The sequence below is a fragment of the Aspergillus novofumigatus genome, assembly GCF_002847465.1.
Source record: "Aspergillus novofumigatus IBT 16806 chromosome Unknown P174scaffold_1, whole genome shotgun sequence".
NCBI lineage: Eukaryota > Fungi > Ascomycota > Eurotiomycetes > Eurotiales > Aspergillaceae > Aspergillus > Aspergillus novofumigatus.
In genome coordinates, this window is record NW_020194274.1 from 1,182,500 (window position 1) to 1,203,816 (window position 21,317).

The 21,317-nt window shown below is 48.3% G+C and overlaps 5 protein-coding genes across 5 annotated transcripts; 2 read left to right on the forward strand and 3 right to left on the reverse strand.

Annotated features, from left to right (window-relative positions):
• The first annotated feature begins 8,733 nt into the window (after positions 1–8,733).
• Positions 8,734–12,223, forward strand: ura7 (small subunit rRNA maturation protein UTP4). Its single transcript, XM_024823855.1, has 3 exons — positions 8,734–9,979; positions 10,041–10,273; positions 10,341–12,223. Exons 1-3 carry the CDS (start codon positions 8,923–8,925, stop codon positions 11,982–11,984), a joined length of 2,934 nt encoding a protein of 977 aa, XP_024686912.1. The 5' UTR covers positions 8,734–8,922; the 3' UTR covers positions 11,985–12,223.
• An 86-nt stretch (positions 12,224–12,309) lies between these two features.
• Positions 12,310–13,674, forward strand: P174DRAFT_446956 (uncharacterized protein; the record flags this gene model as incomplete). Its single annotated transcript, XM_024828634.1, has 3 exons — positions 12,310–12,372; positions 12,535–12,726; positions 12,850–13,674. 3 exons carry the CDS (start codon positions 12,310–12,312, stop codon positions 13,225–13,227), a joined length of 633 nt encoding a protein of 210 aa, XP_024686913.1. The 3' UTR covers positions 13,228–13,674.
• A 915-nt stretch (positions 13,675–14,589) lies between these two features.
• Positions 14,590–16,324, reverse strand: phzA (putative serine/threonine protein phosphatase; the record flags this gene model as incomplete). Its single annotated transcript, XM_024821923.1, has 3 exons — positions 14,590–14,619; positions 14,762–14,914; positions 14,987–16,324. 3 exons carry the CDS (start codon positions 16,322–16,324, stop codon positions 14,590–14,592), a joined length of 1,521 nt encoding a protein of 506 aa, XP_024686914.1.
• A 2,339-nt stretch (positions 16,325–18,663) lies between these two features.
• On the reverse strand, positions 18,664–19,134 carry P174DRAFT_363220 (LSM domain-containing protein; the record flags this gene model as incomplete). Its single annotated transcript, XM_024821905.1, has 2 exons — positions 18,664–18,909; positions 19,024–19,134. 2 exons carry the CDS (start codon positions 19,132–19,134, stop codon positions 18,664–18,666), a joined length of 357 nt encoding a protein of 118 aa, XP_024686915.1.
• An 811-nt stretch (positions 19,135–19,945) lies between these two features.
• Positions 19,946–20,588, reverse strand: P174DRAFT_456056 (uncharacterized protein; the record flags this gene model as incomplete). The annotated part of the gene is made up of 2 exons (XM_024829393.1): positions 19,946–20,364; positions 20,426–20,588. The coding sequence occupies 2 exons, from the start codon at positions 20,586–20,588 to the stop codon at positions 19,946–19,948; spliced, it is 582 nt and encodes a 193-aa protein (XP_024686916.1).
• Between the last annotated feature and the right edge of the window lie 729 nt (positions 20,589–21,317).

Consider the following 21,317-nt stretch of genomic DNA (forward strand, 5'->3'; position numbering starts at 1 on the left):
AGACGTCTGCCTCCTATCTTGGTGTAAGATCAGAGGTACTGTCTTGTAAGCCAGTAACTGCCTTCTTTCAGTCAAGTGTCTGGTACTTGCCAGCCAACCAGCCTTTCCAATTGTCCATCAATTATCGACCCCTTCTAGGAAACTAATAGTCTAGATTTCCGGAACAGGGTGTTGCAATTCCAGCTGGAAGTCTGTTTGATTCTCCCTGACAGAGGAGTCTTTGTTTCTTCAGCAAAGTAATAAACCATTCCAATGGCTCCAGGAAAGCCTCTGTTTCTCAAACCAAGCCTCGTACAGCGGCCAGCAGCAGCACTCCTTCGGTGGGCTTCTTAGTGGGGTTGATCTCCGTCGCTAACGACCAGTCTTGAGTCTTCACCACTCATCCTCTCCCTGATTCAGGCCAGGAACACCTCGGGTCCTTGGCTAGAGGAGACTAGAAAATTGCGAAATGAAAGGCGACAAGGCGTACCACTATCGATATCATGCTGATTACCGGGTCTGGGGCTAGTTTTTGTACTTATGTATCAACTACTCCGTATAAGTTAGAGCAACCTTTGAACTAGACAAGCTGCGTCACCACTTTGGAGGAGCTAGGTAGCAGCAACATCCAGCTCTGTAATTACCACTTGTCTAAAGATCATAGCAGCATGATCATGTCTAAATTAAATGGAAATGATGAACATATGCTTTTTTTTCCCTCTAAAATGTTTCATATGTTTGATGTTCAAAAGCCAGAAATCAGACACAAAGTGGCATTTTGCATTCTTGTTAAGTGCGTAGAGGATCTGACTGCCAGCTGCTAATTAGGCTACCTACACTGTAATAGACCTGTGAATATCAAATTAATATTTGGGATACTCGAAACATACCCTTAGGTAAGCAACTACTTCCTGTCTGACTGGTAAGCACATACAGGCTTACATCTATACGCATATACAGAGTACGTGCATACAGCCGGTCGCGTCCCAGGGTCTTCTACCGCCATTGTTGGCTGCTGAGTGGTCCAGCAAATGGCCCTTACCTCCATTGACTTCATTGCATGTCCGGTGCCGCAGCCATCACAACCGGTCGCTGCATTATCCCAACACTATGGATTCCAACTTCTTTCAGCCCGGCCGCTTACTGTCGCACCTCGACCAGTCGATACTCCCGCCATGGGTCTCTTTGTCTTCAGTTTGACAGGGATCTTGCCTGAAATTCAATAAGTGTGGGGAACTAGCACACGCCCACGCTATTGAAAACCCAATTAAATTTCTCACGAGAATGGATGGGACACGAACGCACCCAAGGTACAGTTCTGGGAATGACTTTGTTATTCGCGTGGAAAGTGTTCCTCGACGCGTTGTCATCGATCTCCAGTCCACATCATTACCTCGGTTTCGGTCGCCAATTTTTGAATCTCAGAGATAGTCTCAGAGATAATAATAAGGGGCTTAGGAGGCTCCTTTCATCAGCCAAGATTAAGTTTGCGGGCTGGAGTTTCTTACTTTGATTCCCTGAGAGACACCATTCGCTAAGAAGCTTTCACCTTTGTGCTAGATGAACCTTGATGTCTCAACTCCTCAAACCCATAGCCAGGGGGGCTGTCGACTCGTCATGATCTTTCAATAACCTCGCCTCAAGCACCACACCATACCAACAGGCTCATTGATATTCATAGCCCACAAGATGCTATCGGATCTTCAGATCTTTGTCAAATTTTAGGGCCACAATATCCGCAATTCCGCACATACTAGTGACTGTGCAAGTGGGCAGTCGTCACCCTGTCAGTGACTCCTACACATGTCAAAAGAAAGTATAACTGTCTAAGTGCATGGGGACCCACTGTGGCATTGCCTCTCCTATGCGATGACTGCGGAGATCAGCTATGAATATGATATATGCTGATGATGACCTGACTTTGCATCATTGTTGGATAGAAAGTATTGGTCATCTGTGGCTCACTAGTTTTAAACTAGTATCTGGATATTGAATCTTAGTCCCGAAAGTGGCTGCGCATAGCCACTACTCAGTAGGCAGCATCTAGATTAGTCCAATCCATTTCAGTATTCAGGTCATCATTGTGGCTGGAGCCTGGAATTAATCCATACTCCTTCTATCGGTGTCTGTCTGGTAATGTACTGCGTACTATCTACTGCGATGGCTTGATTGTTCGAGTGGCTACAATATTGGACTTCATCTAACCCTTGCTTGGCTCCAAGGTTCTGGAGTCTCCTCTTTTTTTGATAAGGCGGCCCCCGGAATACATTCCGCATATGATCTCAACAGACTATTGTAGTGGCTTCTTTTTGGGCCCTTATCATGGAGCATCAGCCGGTGACTCGGTGAGGATACTTTCACTCATTCGTCAGATATTTTAACAACTCACGTACACCGTAAACAAGTGAAGATTTCGGTCTGGCTGGATCCCTTAATGGAGAACACAAAGGTTGAATTGGAGGACGCCAGGGGCTGTCAGAGTTTCTCTCATGTATCACAACTAGGTAGCTATTTGGCTAGTCAGCATAATATCCAATTAACTACGTACTGCATTTATACGAGGAACGAGGAAAGGCTGGCAGAGAATGAGTGACAGTAGCAAACAAACGAGGCATGTTACACCATCTACTACGTACTACCGCCAAGGTCCGAGTCCATGCTGTTGACCAAACCTCCGTATAGTTAACAAGCACAAGACGGCAGAATTAGAAGCCTTTGCGGACAATTTGATTAAACGCGTAAAGAGCTCGAGATTAGTGTACATGGTCTTTACAACTTTCGCTCACCAAAGAGGAGGCTGGATCGCGTAGTGGTGATCAGTGGAAGCTTAGGACTGCTTCATTACTTCCTCACTTGTCCCTTGCGCGTTCCTGCAGATGGCCAGGATAGTGAGACGCTATTAAGGCATTTACTCCTTGATCTAATATGATCCTTAAATCTGGAGTGCAGACTTTCGATCCACAGATTTATGCTTGGAAAACATTCTATTCATCAATAAGCAATCCTCGACTGCAATAGCGGTCGATCAGGATCAGTTTATGCAAGGGCTTGTTCAACATACTCCTGGTAATATGAATGCTGATGACGTCGGAATTTAAAAATCGAGGGATCAGTGTGCTAGTATCTTGATTGATCATGGTAATTTATCTATAACATGTCTTGATTTGCCATCATAATGGTACACCGGACTTCTACGTTTACTGTAGCTGTTCCACGAAGGGCCCATTCAGGTTATCGGTAGGGAAATCTTTTGAGATCTGTGTAGGACTGTAAACCGTGAAGGCTTCTACAGGTAGCTTGATGATCTGTTAACTGGAGAAAGCGACCAGCAAGTCTCCAGCTTCCCCATAGTTAAACCCGATCTTGGCTCCGGGCTTCCCTTCCATTCCTTTCTAGACGCCTTCCTAGTTTGTGCAAGCGTTAAAAACCATTAGCATTCCGTGTCGGCTCAAAAGCCAAAAATACCTCTTTTTTCGTACTTTGGTCAACAATCCGTACCACTAGTCCCAAGTACCTCAACTCGCAGACTCGAGTCTCGAAAGAAACAGAATGCCGAAACAAATCCACTGCGGATCTTGAAGAAAAAAATCTACATCACTTAGATAGACTTATCCAGCGAAAACTCTTACGCCCACTTTGGCATTTCGACTCTCAAGCAACCAGCGGATACAATTAGATAATAATTCGAGTTCGGCACTCTGGCCCGGTCCGAGAGGTCGGAACGGCGAAACCCAAGAAAATGACAACAGTACGAAAGGCATCATGATTCGCCTAATGGTTCATACTACCTGACTTGCTCGTTTTTGCAGCCCCGCAACTAGGCATACTGATCCACTGGGAAATTTGTAGCTATACCGGTTTGTATGCATCGAGCTATGTATAACGTGTGTACTCCGTACAGAATCAAGGACTACGAAGTAGTTAGCGGTACCCGGATGCTGCGGGTATCGTCTGAAGCAGTGATGCGGTGAAGAGAAAGATTTCTGGAGAGGGGCAAAAGAGGAGCAACAGAATGCTTTAGAGAACAACAGAAACTATCATAGAAAAGTGAGCAATTTATGGGAGAATGTATGGCAAACTCCCGAAGAAATACTTGATAATGATGTTGTGGAAAGTAAAGTTGGCCAGTTGCGACCAATGCTCAAGGTTAGATTCTTGAACTATACAGTTTGGGGAATGCAGAATATCGATGTACAAAGGACTCTACTCTATAGAGCAAGGACAAGTCAGCTGTGTTCAACGTTGCACAGAGATCAGTCAATAGTCGATGCGTCTCCGGGGCTCTCTCTACAGATCAAAAAATCTTACCTTCCACTGTAGCCAAGAATCTCAGTCTCAATCTCATCAATAATGAGTTTTTGCTGAAAGAGGTATGTATTTTAAGCATGTATTGCGATTCTTCAATCTTAACACGGATACATGGCCCACTGTGGCCATCTTCGAAGGCATCCTTAAGAAAACACACTTTTTGGTGGTGGACGAGATACATACACCTCCACCCGGGTGAAATCCATTAAAAGGAATGTCATTCTCAGTTTCTTCAGTTTTGTTGCCCAGTCTGGGTCAGGTAGTAAAAGCCATTAGTTCTCTCGGCTTTCAATATCTATCGAGGTAGCAGTAGATTATCACAAGATCAGTGAGTTGGCCATGTAATCCCCTCTCAATTAAGCTGATCATTGAGTGTAAGAAATTCAAACTGCATGGTTGCAATTCATTGATTATAGCGTATGACTTTTTTTGTTTCCTCTAGTCAGGGTGTCAAGATCTGTCTAACAAATTATCATCAGCATCGTAGGCCTCAAGGCTCCAATCGAAAACGCGGGAAACATGAATCCATCATCACTCACGCAGCTCAGGCAATATGTCCTATTCTGGAAAGGCCGTGCCTCTCACAGCTGGGGCAGTGGAGAGCCTCAACCATGGGAATCCTTCTTTCTTTTCTCTTCTCCGTCTCTTTACAACAGTCAGCAAAAAAAGTTGTAGCATCGTATGGTGGTAAATGTTTGCTGTACTGTACGTATGTACGGAGTAATATTGAGACAGTATACAGTAAAGGCAGGTGAGGAGACTGTCTCAGAATTACCATAACTGATACCGAGACTTTTTTGTATACATGGCGCTAGGAAATATACAGACTAGTGGATAGGGGGGAGTGGGTCCCGTTGTAGTGTAAATAAACGACTCCACATTTGACCCCAAAGCCTTAAACAGAAATAATTGCTGTTCACTGCTTCTTGAATTTTCATGCTATTATCTCTCTGTCAAAATGAGAATATTTTATGTCCTACTTGATGGTAAAACTATGATTATAACTAATATTTGTACTTATCACAGAACCACAAGAGACAAAGCTGATGGGTGGATTTAATGCGGATTGTGAAAGTAGACAAATGAACTCCCTATGTGATACTGTGTCCTCTTTGTACAAATCAATTGCGTCATTGTCGGACTCGCGTCCCATGTCCCGGCGTTCGGCCTGTCCGTTCTGGAACCTTGAATCACGATCTTCAAAAGGGGATGATTCTCACGACCATTCTATGTTATTTTTCCCATTGAGTTGATTTGTAGTCTGCAGAGGATTCTTCCCTGACTGCATGAGACAGCACTCTCAATTCCCGTTGACAAGGCCCTATTTCTCTATAACTATTCTGTGCAAATTGGGAGTTGAGACGAAATCAAGATTGTGGCTCCTGAAAGTTAGTTGGGGGAAGTCTTATCCTTGGTGCTTGGCAACACAATTCGATGTGCCTTTGACGCGCCCTGATTCGACAATCGCGACAAGATTGTCATCGCGCTTGTTGCTATTCTGGCGCGTGGTTCTCCAGATAATCCGGATCCAGAAATTAGAAAGAGGTGCCCATCCCGCTTTTCACGCTTCACCATTGACTAATCCCGGATAATAAATCAGAAGGAATTCGGTGATTAATACGGGGTTGTTCGCTTCTAGCTACCCGTCCGGTTTGCGGCGGATTCGCCTATGCCTTGGAAACCCTGCAAGCTGTGAGACGTTTCCAAGATTCCCGAGATTGCTAGAGGGCGTAGCGTGTCTTACGGCGTCTGGGTTTGGGGTCCTGAGGCTGGAAAAGGAGAGGCCAATTTCCAAGCCCCTAGACGACCATGTCAGCCACCTCCTGAAGCTAAGAGGAGTGCTGCCTTGTACACCACTATAATTATCACTATCGGTTTTCGGAAGTTTCTATGAAAGTACAGTCACATGTCTTCGGATATCGCCTTATGAGTTGTCCTACAGGTTTCGCCTCTGCAATCAAATGTCTCAGTTTATTATCCTGGAGATCATCACCTCGTCGCCGGAAGAAGTTATCCATTCTGAGAAGTCGGGGGAAGTCTCCTCCAAATCCTTGCGTGCAACAATGATAACCTATGTCCGTTAAGGACTCCTACTCCGAAGGCCAGCTGCATAAGCTCCTGAGCTTGCGCTGAGGTTAATCAGGTCACCGTTGCGAACGGCCAGCGTATCGAGCTTGCAGCAATGTTCAGTATAAGCTGCTCAGCGCTCATTCTGGGACATTTTGGTAGTCTAAGTAGCGGCCGTTAAAGCAGCTTACCCGACGATGGCTAGATTCGTGGAACGCCAGAAATACCCTTTCCTGTTCTACTGGTTGACTTTTAAAAACCCCGATGCTGTTAGAGCATGAAACGGCCGACAAACCACACTATCATATAAACTACATTTGTACCCTTTGCAGATTGCCTGTTGACTGATGGAACGGCAGGGAGTTGCTCTGTATCGTGTCTACGTTTGGCAAGCCTCAGGCTACTATCTTTGCAAATAGTTTCCCATATCCGTAAATAGTTTGAAACACGCATGTAGCCGAGTAAAGCATATCATCTTCTCGTAACGATGTAGTATCGCTTGTTTGTGCGCCCGAAGTATGCTTGTGCGGTACCAATAATGACCGTCCCCTCCAACTTGAAAGAAATTACTAAATAGGGAAAAAGTAAAGAGTCCACGAGAGCGCGCCATTGTATAGACGATAGGCCGTTAGGAGCTCGAAGACCCTGACGTCTCCGATCTGTCAGATTTATGTTACAACAGAGCCGGAATCAAGAGTACCAAATCAAGAACATAGCCCCTAGTGCTTGGGTATCTACCGATTACTCGATCCCAGGAAGTGCAGACGCGTAACTTACGAAGACCACAATCCCGTGTGCGGCTCATGTTTCTAAAAGGAGAAGCATTGTCATGATTGTCAGGGATGATGCCATTGCCAATCAGGCAAATCGACACCCCGCACCATGCGCATCTCGGGATCGAATCAGAGCTGAGAAAGACGCCTTTCAGCTGGACATGGGTAGAAAATTAGTGGGCTAGGAACTCAGAATCCCTTCTTAACTGCTCATTTGGCGGACTTCGTTGTCGATGATTTCGACGAGCTCCACCTCGATCCTTTTCTCACTTCTAAGTTTCCCCATATTGAACAGTGGCTGACTGGATCCAGACATGGCTACCGGGGTGCCTGATATCCATACATCTGCGGCTATCAGCTTCACTAATTATCTCAATGTGTATTGTACCTCTTGAGTGCCATGTGTACTGACCCATTTAATCAAGTGGATTGAACTTCCTCTCCAATTGATCCGTATCTCCGAAACCATCGCGTCATGTCAAATCATTCGAGCTCACAGGCAAGCATCGCGGAAGACGTGCATAAGTCTTCCCTCTTGGCCCCGCCGCACGGGACCAGTGTTGGACTGACGTGGCAGCCCCCGACCTCGACCCGGCCTATCAACGACCCAACGACTTTGAAGTCTCCTTGTGTCATTGATACGACATATGTCTGTGAAAGTTCAGCCAGCCTTGGGTGATGAAGGCTTTCACTGCGTTTCTGGCACTATGGGTTACATCTGGGCCTGTCCGGTGATACCGTCTAGACTATAGGTTCTTGAATAGTACACCTGCATGTATGCTGTGCTGCATTACTACTAGCAATCCTCTTATAGAGGCGTAGGCTGAGCGTTTCGTATCCTGACGCAACCCTGATTCAGTCTCCGATTCGATGTCGATATCTGACCTCCAGCTGCATGCTTGCGCGACATGACTCTGGTAGTACCGCACCCTGGTCTAAAGTGGTAACCATTGCGTGTCTGATATTCGGTCTCCGCAGACTCGAGTGTTTGGATATTGGTTGCTCAAGAGCTTCAGTTTTTATATTGACAACGCAAGCTATCCCAGCCAGTGATATGTTCCGCTGGCTTCAGGAACGCTTCTTGGTTTTCTGTAAAAAGAGACCTAGCTTGAGCGTAGCCAGTCATTTGTGGATATATATAAGAATATGAATATCCATAGTCTACAAGTAACAGTCGTCGTAGCAGATACTGTCCGTCCACCTCTCATGCATTCAGACCTGGACATACAATCCGACACCGGATACATGTCAGTCATGGATTTAGACAAACTGAATCAAATCTATGCCACTATATTGTAGATCTCATAACTGTCTGCCAGAACTTGGAGCAGAATCGGCTTTGAAGGTGATCGGCGTCGACTGGATACATGCCGGTATGACACCAGCAGCTTTCTAGTATTTCAATATCACTTTTGGAGACGTAATTCATAAAATCAAAGACCTCACCGCATCACTTGATGCTAATCTCTAGAGGTCAGTAGAAATGAGGGCCATAGCCGTAATGACTGGATATCGTCACGTGACATGTCTCCGCGGAGATTTTCTTGGCGCGCTAAAAATTGTATTCTACAGGCAAGAAAAAAAAGTTGAGAAGCAGAAAAAGAAGGTCAGAAACGATTAACACCACGAACAACACTATTCCACAATACCACCGGAATGATCGTTTAGCGACTGGCTCTAACCCTTGAGCCAAGGTAGATATCTTCCTCATTTGACGGATCTACCCTTCTCGCTTCCCTTTCTTTCTACTTCGAAATCTTCAATACAAGACCTTGATCGCACCAGGTAGCCAACAATGGATATTCATCGCTGCCGCTTCGTGCCTTACAACCCCCAGGCGATCAATGCGCTGTCATTCTCTCATCCTCCCTCTGCGGAACTTGCCGGTCGAGGTGTCCCTACCCTCCGGCTTGCCATCGGTCGCGCAAATGGCGATATCGAAATTTGGAACCCAATGCGCGGCGCCTGGTTCCAGGAGACGGTCATGCGCGGAGGAAAAGATAGAAGTATAGAAGGGCTTGCATGGACTCTCGATCCACCGGAGGCTCTACCTGACGGAACCAAGGTTCCGGGAAAACTGCGCTTGTTCAGCATTGGATACTCGACCGCGGTGACGGAGTGGGATCTGGAGCAGGGCCGCCCCATGCGTCACTCGAGTGGAAACTACGGTGAAATCTGGTGTATAGCAGCGCAACCAAGATGGCAGGCTACGAAGCGCGGCAAGGATGGAAAGCCTCTGCCGCCAGCAGAGGGAGAGTACACCGGGCAGCATCTCGCGGCTGGATGCGCCGATGGCTCAATCGTGATCTTGTCTACTGCCGACGGCGACTTGAAATTTCTACGACTGATGCGTCCATCTACCAAGAGAGCGAGAGTCCTCAGCGTCACTTTCCAGAATCGCAACACCATCGTGGCTGGTTATGCGGACAGCTCGATTCGACTATTCGATATTCGGTCTGGGCAGCTCCTGCGTACAATCTCTCTCGGCAAAGGACCGACTGGTGGTCCCAAGGAATTACTGGTTTGGTCAGTCAAGTGCCTTCCAGACGGTACGATTGTTTCCGGCGACTCCGCAGGCGAGATCCGGTTCTGGGATGCGAAGAACTACTCCCTTATTCAACGTATACAAGGTCATCTGGCAGATACCCTCGATGTCGCTGTCAGCGCAAATGGAGATACAGTCGTCAGTGGAGGTGCAGACCAGAGGACGGTTGTGTACAGGAAAAGTCCGGGAGAGAAAGGCGAAAAGAAGGGAAGATGGGCTGAAGTGATGCACCGTCGGTACCACACCCATGACGTTAAGACTTTTGCTGTCTATGAGACAAGGGATATCAGTATTGTTGTTTCTGGAGGTAAGACTCAACTCCCTTTACTTCCTCTTGTGATGTTTTTCGGCGAGTTGACATTTCCTAGGTCCCGACGCCTCACCTGTCGTACTCCCATTGCGTGAATTCGGAAAAGAACATCACAGGAAGCTCTCCAGTCTGCCGCAAATACCTCAACTGGCATCTTCTCCTTCCTCTAGGCTTGTGATGAGCTTCTGGGACAGAGAGGTCAGCATCTGGCGCGTGTCTCGTGGCCCTACCTCACCACACGATAATTTGGATGGGCAGAAGCATCGGCTCGTCGGAAAGGTCTTAATCCAGGTGAGAATGCAAAATACCCTTGATGAAATGACAAGCTGCTAAGGCGTGCCCTATCGCTTTATCACAGGGCGAAGAAAACATCACGTCAGCGATGCTCTCCGTGGACGGAAAGATCCTTATTGTGGCTACGGTCTCCGAGGTCAAGGTTTTCTCCGTCCGACGACGAAAGAGTGATGAAAGAGGTGCTTTACGCATAACAAAGTTGGATGTTCCTGCCGCGTTCTCTGAGGATGGTGCACGAGCTGTGGCCATCTCACCGGATAGCCGGTGGCTCTGCGTGGTTCGGCCTAATAGCGCCATCTACCTGGCCAGGGTCATGCCTGCTTCGTCTCCTCAAGAGAAACCACAGATCTTACCGCAGCTTGTCAAGCTGGACAGGGCGACTCGGCACACTCGTCACGAGAAGGCTTCTCATGGTACTCTAGGGGACTACGAGAGGACTGTCCGGTGCGTTGTCTTTTCCGAGAACAGCAGAATTCTAGCAACTGGTGATCTTTCCGGCTGTGTCGATACCTGGTTCTTGAAGAATGTTGAGGACTCGTCTTCAGAAGCTGCCGACAAGCGCAACGGCGCTGCGGATTCTGACGATGAATCTTCGGACGATGAGGATGAGCGACCAGTGATAGACGGAGAGCGCTGGCAGTACGCCAATGCTGACTCACCTATACCCAGACTCAAATCTGGGGTGCTTTTGCTCTCTTTTCGGCCCCAAAGCCTGGCAGAAGCAAAACTTCTCACAAACGGTACTGATCAGTCTTCCCAAAAATCTCTCAGGGGCGAGAGTCGGTTGATGGCTCTCACGAGTGAACATCAGCTTGTGGAATTCGACGCTCTCGAAGGAAAGCTATCGGACTGGTCAAGGAGGAATCCCAAGGCTTATCTTCCGGAGCAATTCAAGGGGGTCAAGGACCGCGCAATGGGCTGCTTGTGGGATCTTTCCGAGTCGCGTGACCGCCTGTGGTTGTACGGTACTTCTTGGTTATGGATGTTTGACCTGAATCAGGATTTTCCCTCTTCGGAAGAGATGAAGGAAACCGCAGATGGCCACGAAGAAGGAGACTCTTCGACACAGCTCGTTAAGGCATCTTCGGCTCACAAGAGAAAGCGTGAGCAATTAGAGGAAGAAGAGAAGAGAAGAAAAGCGAACAGTGGTGCTGGTGATCGAATGTCACTGGCTCAATCAGATGTTCACTTTGGCTCCAAATATCGCAAGATCGAAGGACACGACGATTCCAAGGGAGAGTGGGTCTCCCTAGACAAGGAACGCCCACATGCAGCAGGAGACGAAGAAGCCTTTGAATATGATGAAAACTCTGCAGCTGGCCATGACGCAGCTTTGGCGCGACTCAGAAGAGGAAAGCTTGAGGAAGACGAAACCAGCACTCCGCGGAAGCGAGTCTCTCTTGGGCCTCGTGATAAGCTTCTCTCGCTCAATGGATCCAGTGATACACCGGCCCGGAAGCCAAATGACCACGACATTCTTGACACGCCCCAGAAACAATTGGTGCAGTCGAACGGAACGCAACCGGCACGTCGGTGGTGGTACACGTACAAGTACCGTGATCTACTCGGCATTGTGCCTCTGAACCCTTCGTCGACCGACGATGGCGTCGAAGAGGGTACTGCCGGCAATACGCTGGAGGTTGCCGTTGTCGAGAGACCTATGTGGGATGTTGAGTTGCCAGGTCGCTATGTCAGGGATTACGCATAGGCCGCGTATCGATTTGTTTGCAGAAGTGTCTGAGAAATCTAGGCACCAATGTTTGGTCGACTTTGCGAATCCCAAAATGTTCTATTCTATACTCGGAATCCGCCATTGAACGTCATACTCTGCACATTTGTCATCTGGCGCTATGTATATTTTTCTCATCTTCCTGTCCTTTTCAACTTTTGTACTCACTTGGCGAGCTGGATAGGTCTATTTATAAATGGATAAAAGTTTATTCTTGGAATGAACCTTTCCCTTCTACCTGTACCAGTGACTGCGAGGCTGCAGGCAGTGACATTAGCCCCTTTAGCCTGAGGGACCGAACACGATGGCAGGTGATCTCGGCAACATATCGCCAACCATGACCTCCGCAGCTTCATCTCTCTCTGATGTACACCCGGTGCCTATTTCTACGCAATGAGCCGTATAAGTCCAGTCATCAGCTTAATTGCTGAACGAAAATGATGGATTGAACCCCATTCTCCCCAGCAAAGCACGCTTCAGAAGGCCGCTCATCATTAGAGTCTCTTTCCGGCGTCTCAGTGGACAACAGTACATCTCAGGTATACGGTTCATTCTCGAGGACTATCAGGAAGTTACCCTGGGCAACATTGTGGCGAAGAACGAGAGAATGCTCGAGATAGGCGCCGAACTCTGCAGACCAACCAGTTTCATCGCCGCCGTCCGCCCCAGAGGTATCCAGGCCCTACGCGCTGTGACGGATAAAGGCGACATCTCGTCCTGGGTGGGATCATGGAAAGAGAACCCCAAACTCCCCGATTATGCATGAAAGAGACAATCCATGAAATAAAGGGGTGTTTCGTTGTGAGTGATATATCACATACAAGCCTCTTCCACAAGCGCACAGGAACAAAATTACCCGTCGGACCTCAAACCGCTCTTCCCTTCTGACCCCAGGGCAAGCCAACCCCCAATCTGGCGCACAACGGGACTCTGGTACCCAGAGATCCTAGCACCTTCCCACCTCCTCCACGACAGCACGTTCGCAGGCCGTCAAATCCACCTACAGGAAAACCGGCCTCTGGTGCAAACCATGTCTGGCGGAATCAAGGGCCATATGCTGCAATACCTCACCCGTATCTCAGTAAAAGTCTCGGAGACCGCAATCGTCGGAATCGATCTCTTCTACAACGACCACCCACCCGTCAATTGTCTCCAGGCTTGCCCGGCAACCGCCAAGGGCGACTACACGACCAGGATCCGCTTTCCCATTGAGGGCTGGTGAGCGCTTGACGGGGCTTCAGGCGGATATGGGCGTCTTCGCGAGTGTGCACGACTGCAGCAATCCTTACAACTACGCGCGATCACATCCTTGAAAGTAAGTGGCCCAGATCGAAGACGGGTGTTTATTGTCGATGGAGCATACAGACTACGTATGTGACACAGGTAACCACGAACTTCAAGCCTGTTCCCTTCACTTTTCAGCCGAGTGCTATCCTGCAGCCGAGACTTCCTGTTGGCCCATACATCCGCCAAAGATCCAGAAAGGTAGAGATTGCTCCTGGGACGACGTTGAGAGGGATATACTTCATGCATGTGGGTAGTCAACGACTTAATGGAGAATTTTTGTGCCAGCCGCCTGATTTGGTATATGTGGCCGATCAGGATACGGTATTCGGCATGCTAAGCATGGGATGTATTTCCGAAGATCTCACTGCAATGGAGAACGGGCTACAACAAAGTTTAGAGGATGAGATAAGGTCTCGAATTATTGGATGAGTTTATCGACCTGGTGCTACGACTCAGTAGTGGTATCGCTGACAGCAGCTGCTACAAGGCACGTTTAGCTGTTTAAATCATTATGACCAGTCAGACTCTGAGATTCTGATGCATTGAGAGAGTATGCTGACCCCATAGGTGTCAATTTGTGATTCCTTAAAATGTCTAATAGAGTGTTTGTAGAGAACACCCGCGCCTCGTGCTGCACCGTGAGATGAAAAAACAAAGAAAATAAACAATAACTACCGCTCTCAAACATATATCATGACGAAGTGAGATAGTGCGAGGCAAGAGAAGAAAGTGTTGAGAAATTGTAGAAGAAACACCTGAAGCGAATACGACAGCGGCTTCTGCCAACTGTTTCGTGTCTGTTTTCCCCTTTCGTGATTCACCGGACGAAACGGATAACTGCCTAGAATGGATGGAGACAGTATATAATCGTCGGGAGTGGCCAGAGGCGATTTCGAAGCAGGAACTCGTCTCATCCGCGAGGACAAATGTCCCACGGGAAACTAGTATTGAGCAACGTGTCTAAGCGGAAGATTGGACCCATCAGACACAAGGTCCGGCCGGCCGTATTAATGGTATGCGGGGTAGCCTGTGATTTGAAGGCGCAAGGGTTGCTGGGCAGCAAGGAGAGCAGCCTAGAAAATGACCACCATGGCGCTCGGATATTGACGGTGAGAACTCGTTCTCGTAGAGCCTGTACCGTACCATAAAATGCTTCTGGCTTCCGATTATTACCGAAAGAATATGCACTTTTGATAGAACGTCACATTTGCCATCAATCGGTCGAAATGGGTTCGGATATGCTTGGCGGTAGCATTTTGTAAAAGGCAATTTCTTGGCGGGTGAATCGGTGGAACGATTAGTAGCTTTGGGCCGATACGTGGGCGGGCTAGAACTATTAGCGACTGATGCCCCATGATGTGACGAGAGACGGATAGGCAAAGGAATAGACCACAAGCGCCTCGGCGATGTTGCACGAAGAGGTTGTGATCTTCCTTGGCGACAACGAAGCGAAGTAAGGGCGGACTTACAGGACTGCTTAACATGCTATTCCGCTCTTTCCTGCCCTTCTTGATATGGTTCTTCAGAGCAGTGGAATCTAGCGGTTTGAGTAGCTCAAAGCTACATAGCAGCTCCCCCGACACTGACATAATGGCACCCCAATTATCGAACTCGCCACAGTACTACAGACGCCAGTCAGCAAACACAGTATTCTTCACGGGAAAAATCATGCAAAAGGAAAGTCCGGTACTCACGTTAGGAGCCGAGAAGACAGTGACTAAAATACGGTCCTGATAAAACTCGTACCCGTCCTCGACCACCATATGCGCGCGGCAGACCAAGTCGAAGTCATGACGCTGCAAAAAGTTCATGATCACCTTTTTACCGAAGCAATAACTGACACCGCGTTCGTTGGGCTCCCAATCTTCTTCCATGTCTGCCGGGTCGCTCCAGAGGAGATCATTGAGCAGGCCATAGTCAGGTACGTCAGTGGGCCTTGCAATTCCCCGAATATCATCCATGTGAGAGAGACTAGGAGACAGTCCGCCATGAACACAAAAGATCTTGCCAGCGACGGTAGCAGCGATAGGAAGGCAGTTGAATGTATCGATGAAAGTCTTCCAAATCTTGATGTTGCAGCGCCGCTTGCACTCATCATAGAATCCATAAACACGAGTGACATTGGCACATTCATGATTACCGCGGAGAAGGAAAAAGTTCTCGGGATACTTGAGCTTGTAACACAAGAGGAGCAGGATCGTCTCCAAGCTTTGTTTGCCACGGTCGACATAGTCGCCTAGGAAGAGGTAATTGGAAGCGGGAGGAAAGCCACACATCTCAAAAAGTCGAATTAGGTCTGTATATTGGCCATGGACATCGCCCACAATCTTCACAGGAGCCGACAGCTCCAGCAATGCAGGCTGGGAGAGGAAGAGCTCCCGTGCCGCTGAACAAATGGCCGTGATCTCCGCATTCTTAAGGCAAACGGTCTTTGTGACTTTGGTGGAGTAGCCAGCATCGAGCAGTCGCGAGATCATGTCATCAAGGTCGATAGACTTCAGGGCACCCATTCCCATACCCGGAGATCCAGACGTCTCTAATGGGGCATTCATGATGAAGTCCAGAATAGGATTCATTTGGTTCTCTCTTTTGATGAGGATCGATTCGCCGACTTTCTGGGTCGACGGGCCCGTGGGCGCAGTGCCGGAGGGAGGTACATCGGATACATGGTCGACCTCGCCACTCTGCTGCATTGCATTGACATCTTTATGACCTCGTTTCAAGCTACTCGACAGGGAAGGAGACGGAGGAGGCTCAGGAGCATCGGGTTGAGGAGAGGCATCATCGGGAGACTGGACGCTTTGGTTGGTGGAACTGCGTCTACTGGTTGTCGACTTGACCGATGCTGCGTCGGATTTATCGTCCGACAATCCTGCAGTCGATCCTCTAGGACTGTCGCTACTCCGAATCTTGGACCGGATGGAGCCGCGAAAAGAGCGAAGAGACTCCTTAGTATCGGAGCGAGAGAAAGATGGATAGGACTGCAGAGAGTCGCCAGGGCCAGAATTGCCCTTGGAATGCGACTGACCCATTACTGCAAGGCGTGGATATCTGCCAAGCTCGAGATTGTATGATCCACAAAAACGTGTCTATTCAAGACGATACGAAGTTCCGGGCTCGCACTGGAATGCTCGGGCCTGTCTTGGCCTGCACGACGGTGCTGGGGTTATAAAATAGGATGGAAATCCGCCTGCGAGAGTTGAACGGAGAGTATGCCTTCAAAGAGTGGTCGGGATTAGCTCCAGATGCAGAATATTGCAATGCTCGTTCGTTCACCGACCGATTATTGTCGTTAAGATGATGAGGATTTCCACAGCAGTCGTACCGACAGTTCAAGTCGAGGAAGGAGGAGGGGAATTTGCAGGAACCGACCGAGACGAGAATGGCATCAGTACAGTGTCCAAGCCGCAGAGCTAGCTGGTCGGAAGGGAAAGCTCCGATTCGCCGGTAAGAAGAAGCTTCTAAAATATGTGAGTTAGTATGAGCGGAGCAGGGCAACGAGGGACAGGACACTGGGGAAGTGAGCAGGTGACCGACAATGAAATACTACTAGGGGAATAGTATGTGTGTGGAGGTGGCTGGAGAGGACTTGCGTGACGGGATGAGTTTTGAGTTGGAGGGGAGGGAAGAAAGGATTGCACTAGAGGGGAAATACTGCGTCATTATGGGGTGTGCAATGGACAGAGATACGGTACCTGGGACTGGAGAAGATCGAAGGGACGAGACGAACCTTTATGAGCCTATGAGGCAGTACAGATCGACAGAGTATGAGGGGAAAGACAATGGTGTGAAGCTGTGAGGGAGTAGAACGGACTGAAGAGAGGGAAAAGAGTTATTTTCTCTGTTTGTAGCAAGTGAATTGATTGTGGCGTAGAAGAAGAGGTCAACAGGTGTACGTACTAGTACGGAGTAGGTACCACTCCGTTTGCTGGGATTTGCTGGGCAGCAGATTGTCACTCTCGCCTTCTCAATCTCCAGGCCGTCATTTTTGGGTCTCGATCATGCAGCGGCTGTGGCATTCCCCGGATCATCTGTCGGCCCGGATAAGCTCGGGTCTCAGTTTGGTGCGCCTCAGGCTTTATGGAAGAATTGCCCCAAGTCGATGATGGTGATATTGGTGCCTAGTTCTATAAATAATCGGAATACATCTATGGTTACTCCGTAGATTCTCCATGTTTACTTCGTCAGAGAACCAATTTCTGATCATTTCCTATCACAGTGTGTTATCAAAGTCATTAGCATCATCACATTGACAGGCCCGCTGCTTGTCTTACATCAAAGATGAGAATATGAGGTAATGGTGGCCAATCACCGGGGATGCCTCATTATCTCTCTTTCCACTTCTGGCCTTTAGACTTCCGGATGTTGCTGAGCCACTGGTCAATCAGCGCCTCTGGACTCCTCGTGACTGGCAAGTGTGGAATTGAATTTGACACATCTCAGCACTGACAATGCGATCTCGTTTACCCCCTCTTTTCTCTTGGCTTGGCGTGTTTTTTTAGTGTTCTGGACTTCTGAGTTGTTGAAGATCAGAACACATTCTACCTACAAATTTGAATTCAGTCTGGAGAGCATGTGATGGGCCGTATGAGTCAGCTGTTCTCTAGCATAGTTGTAACTAACTATACATCAGTCGTCTAATGCTTCTCCCGATTATACCCATTTTGGATGCATTCTAATTGCTTGCAGCGCTTGATCGTATTTCTTGAGTTGATGAATACGTAAAATGCTTTTGGCGGCACTCTGAATTATTCTCGGCCCACCAAATCTGGCTCTGTCAAGCTTAAGGGACCATACAAAGCAGACAAGCCTGGACCAAGCTATGCCGCCAGTCGCCTTGATCAATCAAGCTAGCTAGCCTGTAGCGAATTGCTTTGTGACTCGACAGGTTTTGAGTCCCCGACATTGAACGGGATAAATAGCAATCTTCCTCAGTTCACTGCAGGAACACCGCCATTTCAAACCCCCACCCTAGGCCGGCTTCGAGCTGACTGTAGCTATCACTGCCAAGCCATATGTCCTGCGCCAAGTGTTCTCCTGCTCTGTCTCCTAGCCACGTTGTAGTCATATAGATCATGCGAGAAGCTGCGTTGGTTATCCCGGCCGGTGTCTTGGCGGCGAGCGATGATTTTGATTTGTGCAAAGCAGGAATTTTCAAGCAACAGCTCTGGTAATCTCCTCGCTGCTGGATACGCGGAGGATGGAGATTGTTGCACAGGGCAGTTCACCATAACTCTCATCATCCCCTTCATTCGTTGTAGAGCCTTGGCCACGCGACTGGAGCCGGCCAAAATCGGAGCAGCTGTGGCAGACAATGTCCGCGTATGGCTCGACATCACCAACACCAAATGTGCCCGACGAAAGAGAGGTGTTATGACTTCCGCAATGTGTCTCGTAGACGGCTCTGTTGAGGCGTTTCCTCGAGTTCAATTTTCGTGATATGCTGCCCGGGAACAACGACAAGACCGATAAATCGACTAGTCATATCCACTGTGACATTTTTCGGCTCAGGGCTCGCTTCGACTTGTTCGTCATTGGTGTTTGCCGTAGCATTCCTGATGGCTGATGGGCAGGGAAAGCGATATTCGTACGTGCCCGCGAGTATAATGTTCCTTTCCTAAGAGACATGAGCCCCAGTCAGTGATTGCTCGTAATATTCTCCATAATATTTGTCCGTGCCTCTACTTCAAGACCTGGGAACTGGATCACGACGAGGTCATGGCGCACTCACCGCATCTGTACATTTGAAAGCGCCTACAAACATGCGCGTGTCTGTAGTGTGCACCCGTAGTGTTTGTCCGATCAACGATTCCAGATAACGAATGGCTTGCATTTCATCCATGATTTATGTTTTGCCGCTGTCGGTCAAGGCGAAGTCAGCAGTTTCGATTTTGACTCGGTGCGTTCGACCAATGGAAGAAGTACGTTGGTCTGTTTTGGCTGCTGAAGAAGAATAACAAAAGATAGCTCGACGCGGCAATTGGTGAAGGAATGGAGAGAATTGATCAAGACCTCAGAGCCTTCTGGCCAGCAGAAATTTGGTTGGATTTCGCAAATACTGTCGACCGGCTGACAGTGCCGAATAGCTAGAGTGTGACGGCCTGACGGACAGTTGGTGAGCGTAACCTGAGGGCTTTCGAGGTCTCCGCCTCTGTGTGGTCGCATGTGACACATCAACTCACCATTCATTAAGATATTGATATCAACCTGGATAGTGAACAACAACCGATTCTCTACTCCAAGAAGGTAATATGATAATATGGACTATTCGTCTCGTTTTATTTCGACTACTTCTTTTTAAGTGTATTTTCGATAAATATGATGTGGGTATATTGGGGCTTGGAGGCGTCGTTGGTGATGCCCATCTTGGGCAGAAACCAACCTGTACACAGCCATGAACAGATCAATGAACAGATCAATGAACGGTCAATGCCGGGAATGAGGGTGCTTAAGCAATCAGGATAATGCACGAAAGCGGTCAATCAGAATTATATGAAGGGAACACTGGCGGATACATGGCAGCAGTGTCTCCGGTCGGATGTTTTAGGAATCCGGATAACCAAGAGAAGGTATATATCGCCGCGGTATTGGGAGCCGCCGATACGCTCCAGTTGTGTCACACGTGCGGACAGCCGACGAAGGCGATAAGACCATCATGCCCATGCCAGAGCCCCCGCCCATCTCTTCGAATCTTGACCTGAGTCGTCGGAACTTGATTCCATGCCCATATCCGCATGGGCGCTAGCAAACTGTGGTGCTGAGTTACTTGAGCTGCTCTCACTTGACATGCCTGGTGAGGCTATAATATGATTGCAATTGTGCAGGGGAATGGTCTCCGACTGTGAGGTATGGTGCGTTTGTCGGGCTGTCGTGTCATTTGAATTGGGAAAAGAAGAGGAAGAGTGATATGTTTGAAAGAATTTATGCAAGGTTTGTTGGCGGGGGTCGGTAATTTCTGATGGCGGCAGTGGTTCTGAATCCATGTCTTCGCCTTCATCCTCATCCTGAACGACTGGGGGAGCAGGTCCGTGTTGGTGCTTTTGAGCATTGAACAACCAGCGGAGAGTATTCTCTACAACCATCAGTCAAACGGCTGAAGTATATATGAGGCACAACACCAGGCCTGTTCGTACCATATACCACTTTCTCATCTGGTCGATCATCTCTGAAACGCTTCCGTGTTCGGCTGTGGAGATGTCTTGGTGAATCTTCCACTATTCGCGACGGCCCTGCGACGACTGGCACTGTATTTATGGGTGACAGCGCGGAGAACGAAGCTTTTCGTTTGAGAGACATGGCCCTCTAGTGCGCTGCAAACAATGATCCAGGAGTCGAGGTTGTCAAAGTCTCGGCGCCGCCAATCGGCCGCTTCTGGGAATGGCAAACTTGTAGAGCAAAGGATAAGCAGTATCAGGAAGAAACACACGCCAGCGCGAGTTCATTCGCAGAAGAGAAATACGAGAAGTAGTGTCCACGAGGCTGAAATGCAAGGGGTTCTTTGCGAGCACATATGCTGGGAAATTGAGAGTGGTTGGCTGCGCAGCGCGTCCTGGCGATACGAAAAGGCGCGTCATAATTGGTGTGCCAGTTACCTCCAAAAAAATGTACGCTAGGCCATATTGGGATTAATTGGCATCATGAAGGAAGACGAAAGGTCGTGACAGTGATAAGAAGCAATTGACTAACTGATACCCGAGATAAGGTAAATTGAGTAGTGAATTGATGGAAATTGGGTATTGTTTTCAAGATTGAGTACTTTTTCACCTGGCTGTCCGTATACAGTCAGTTACACGTCCTCATGGTAAGGTCCGCAAAGTCACACGAGCTGTTGCGCAGTTTACTTCTTCATAACTCATATAGCCTCGAGTCACTAAGAGAGTCGAATGTAACCTGTTAACGGAAGGAGAAACATTTTCTGGGATCAGGACACAAAGCTGGTCATCTCTTCAACGAAAGCTGGAGTATAGGGATTCCTAATAACAGGAGCAGGCAGAAAAGCTGCCTACTATATATCTCGCCATCAAA

Bases quoted from the DNA above. Each gene is read 5' to 3' on its own strand.
- ura7 (XM_024823855.1), top strand. From the start codon at position 8,923: ATGGATATTCATCGCTGCCGCTTCGTGCCTTACAACCCCCAGGCGATC. The intron at 9,980-10,040 runs GTAAGACTCAAC...GACATTTCCTAG, and splicing joins CAGTATTGTTGTTTCTGGAG to GTCCCGACGCCTCACCTGTC. The intron at 10,274-10,340 runs GTGAGAATGCAA...GCTTTATCACAG, and splicing joins TCGGAAAGGTCTTAATCCAG to GGCGAAGAAAACATCACGTC.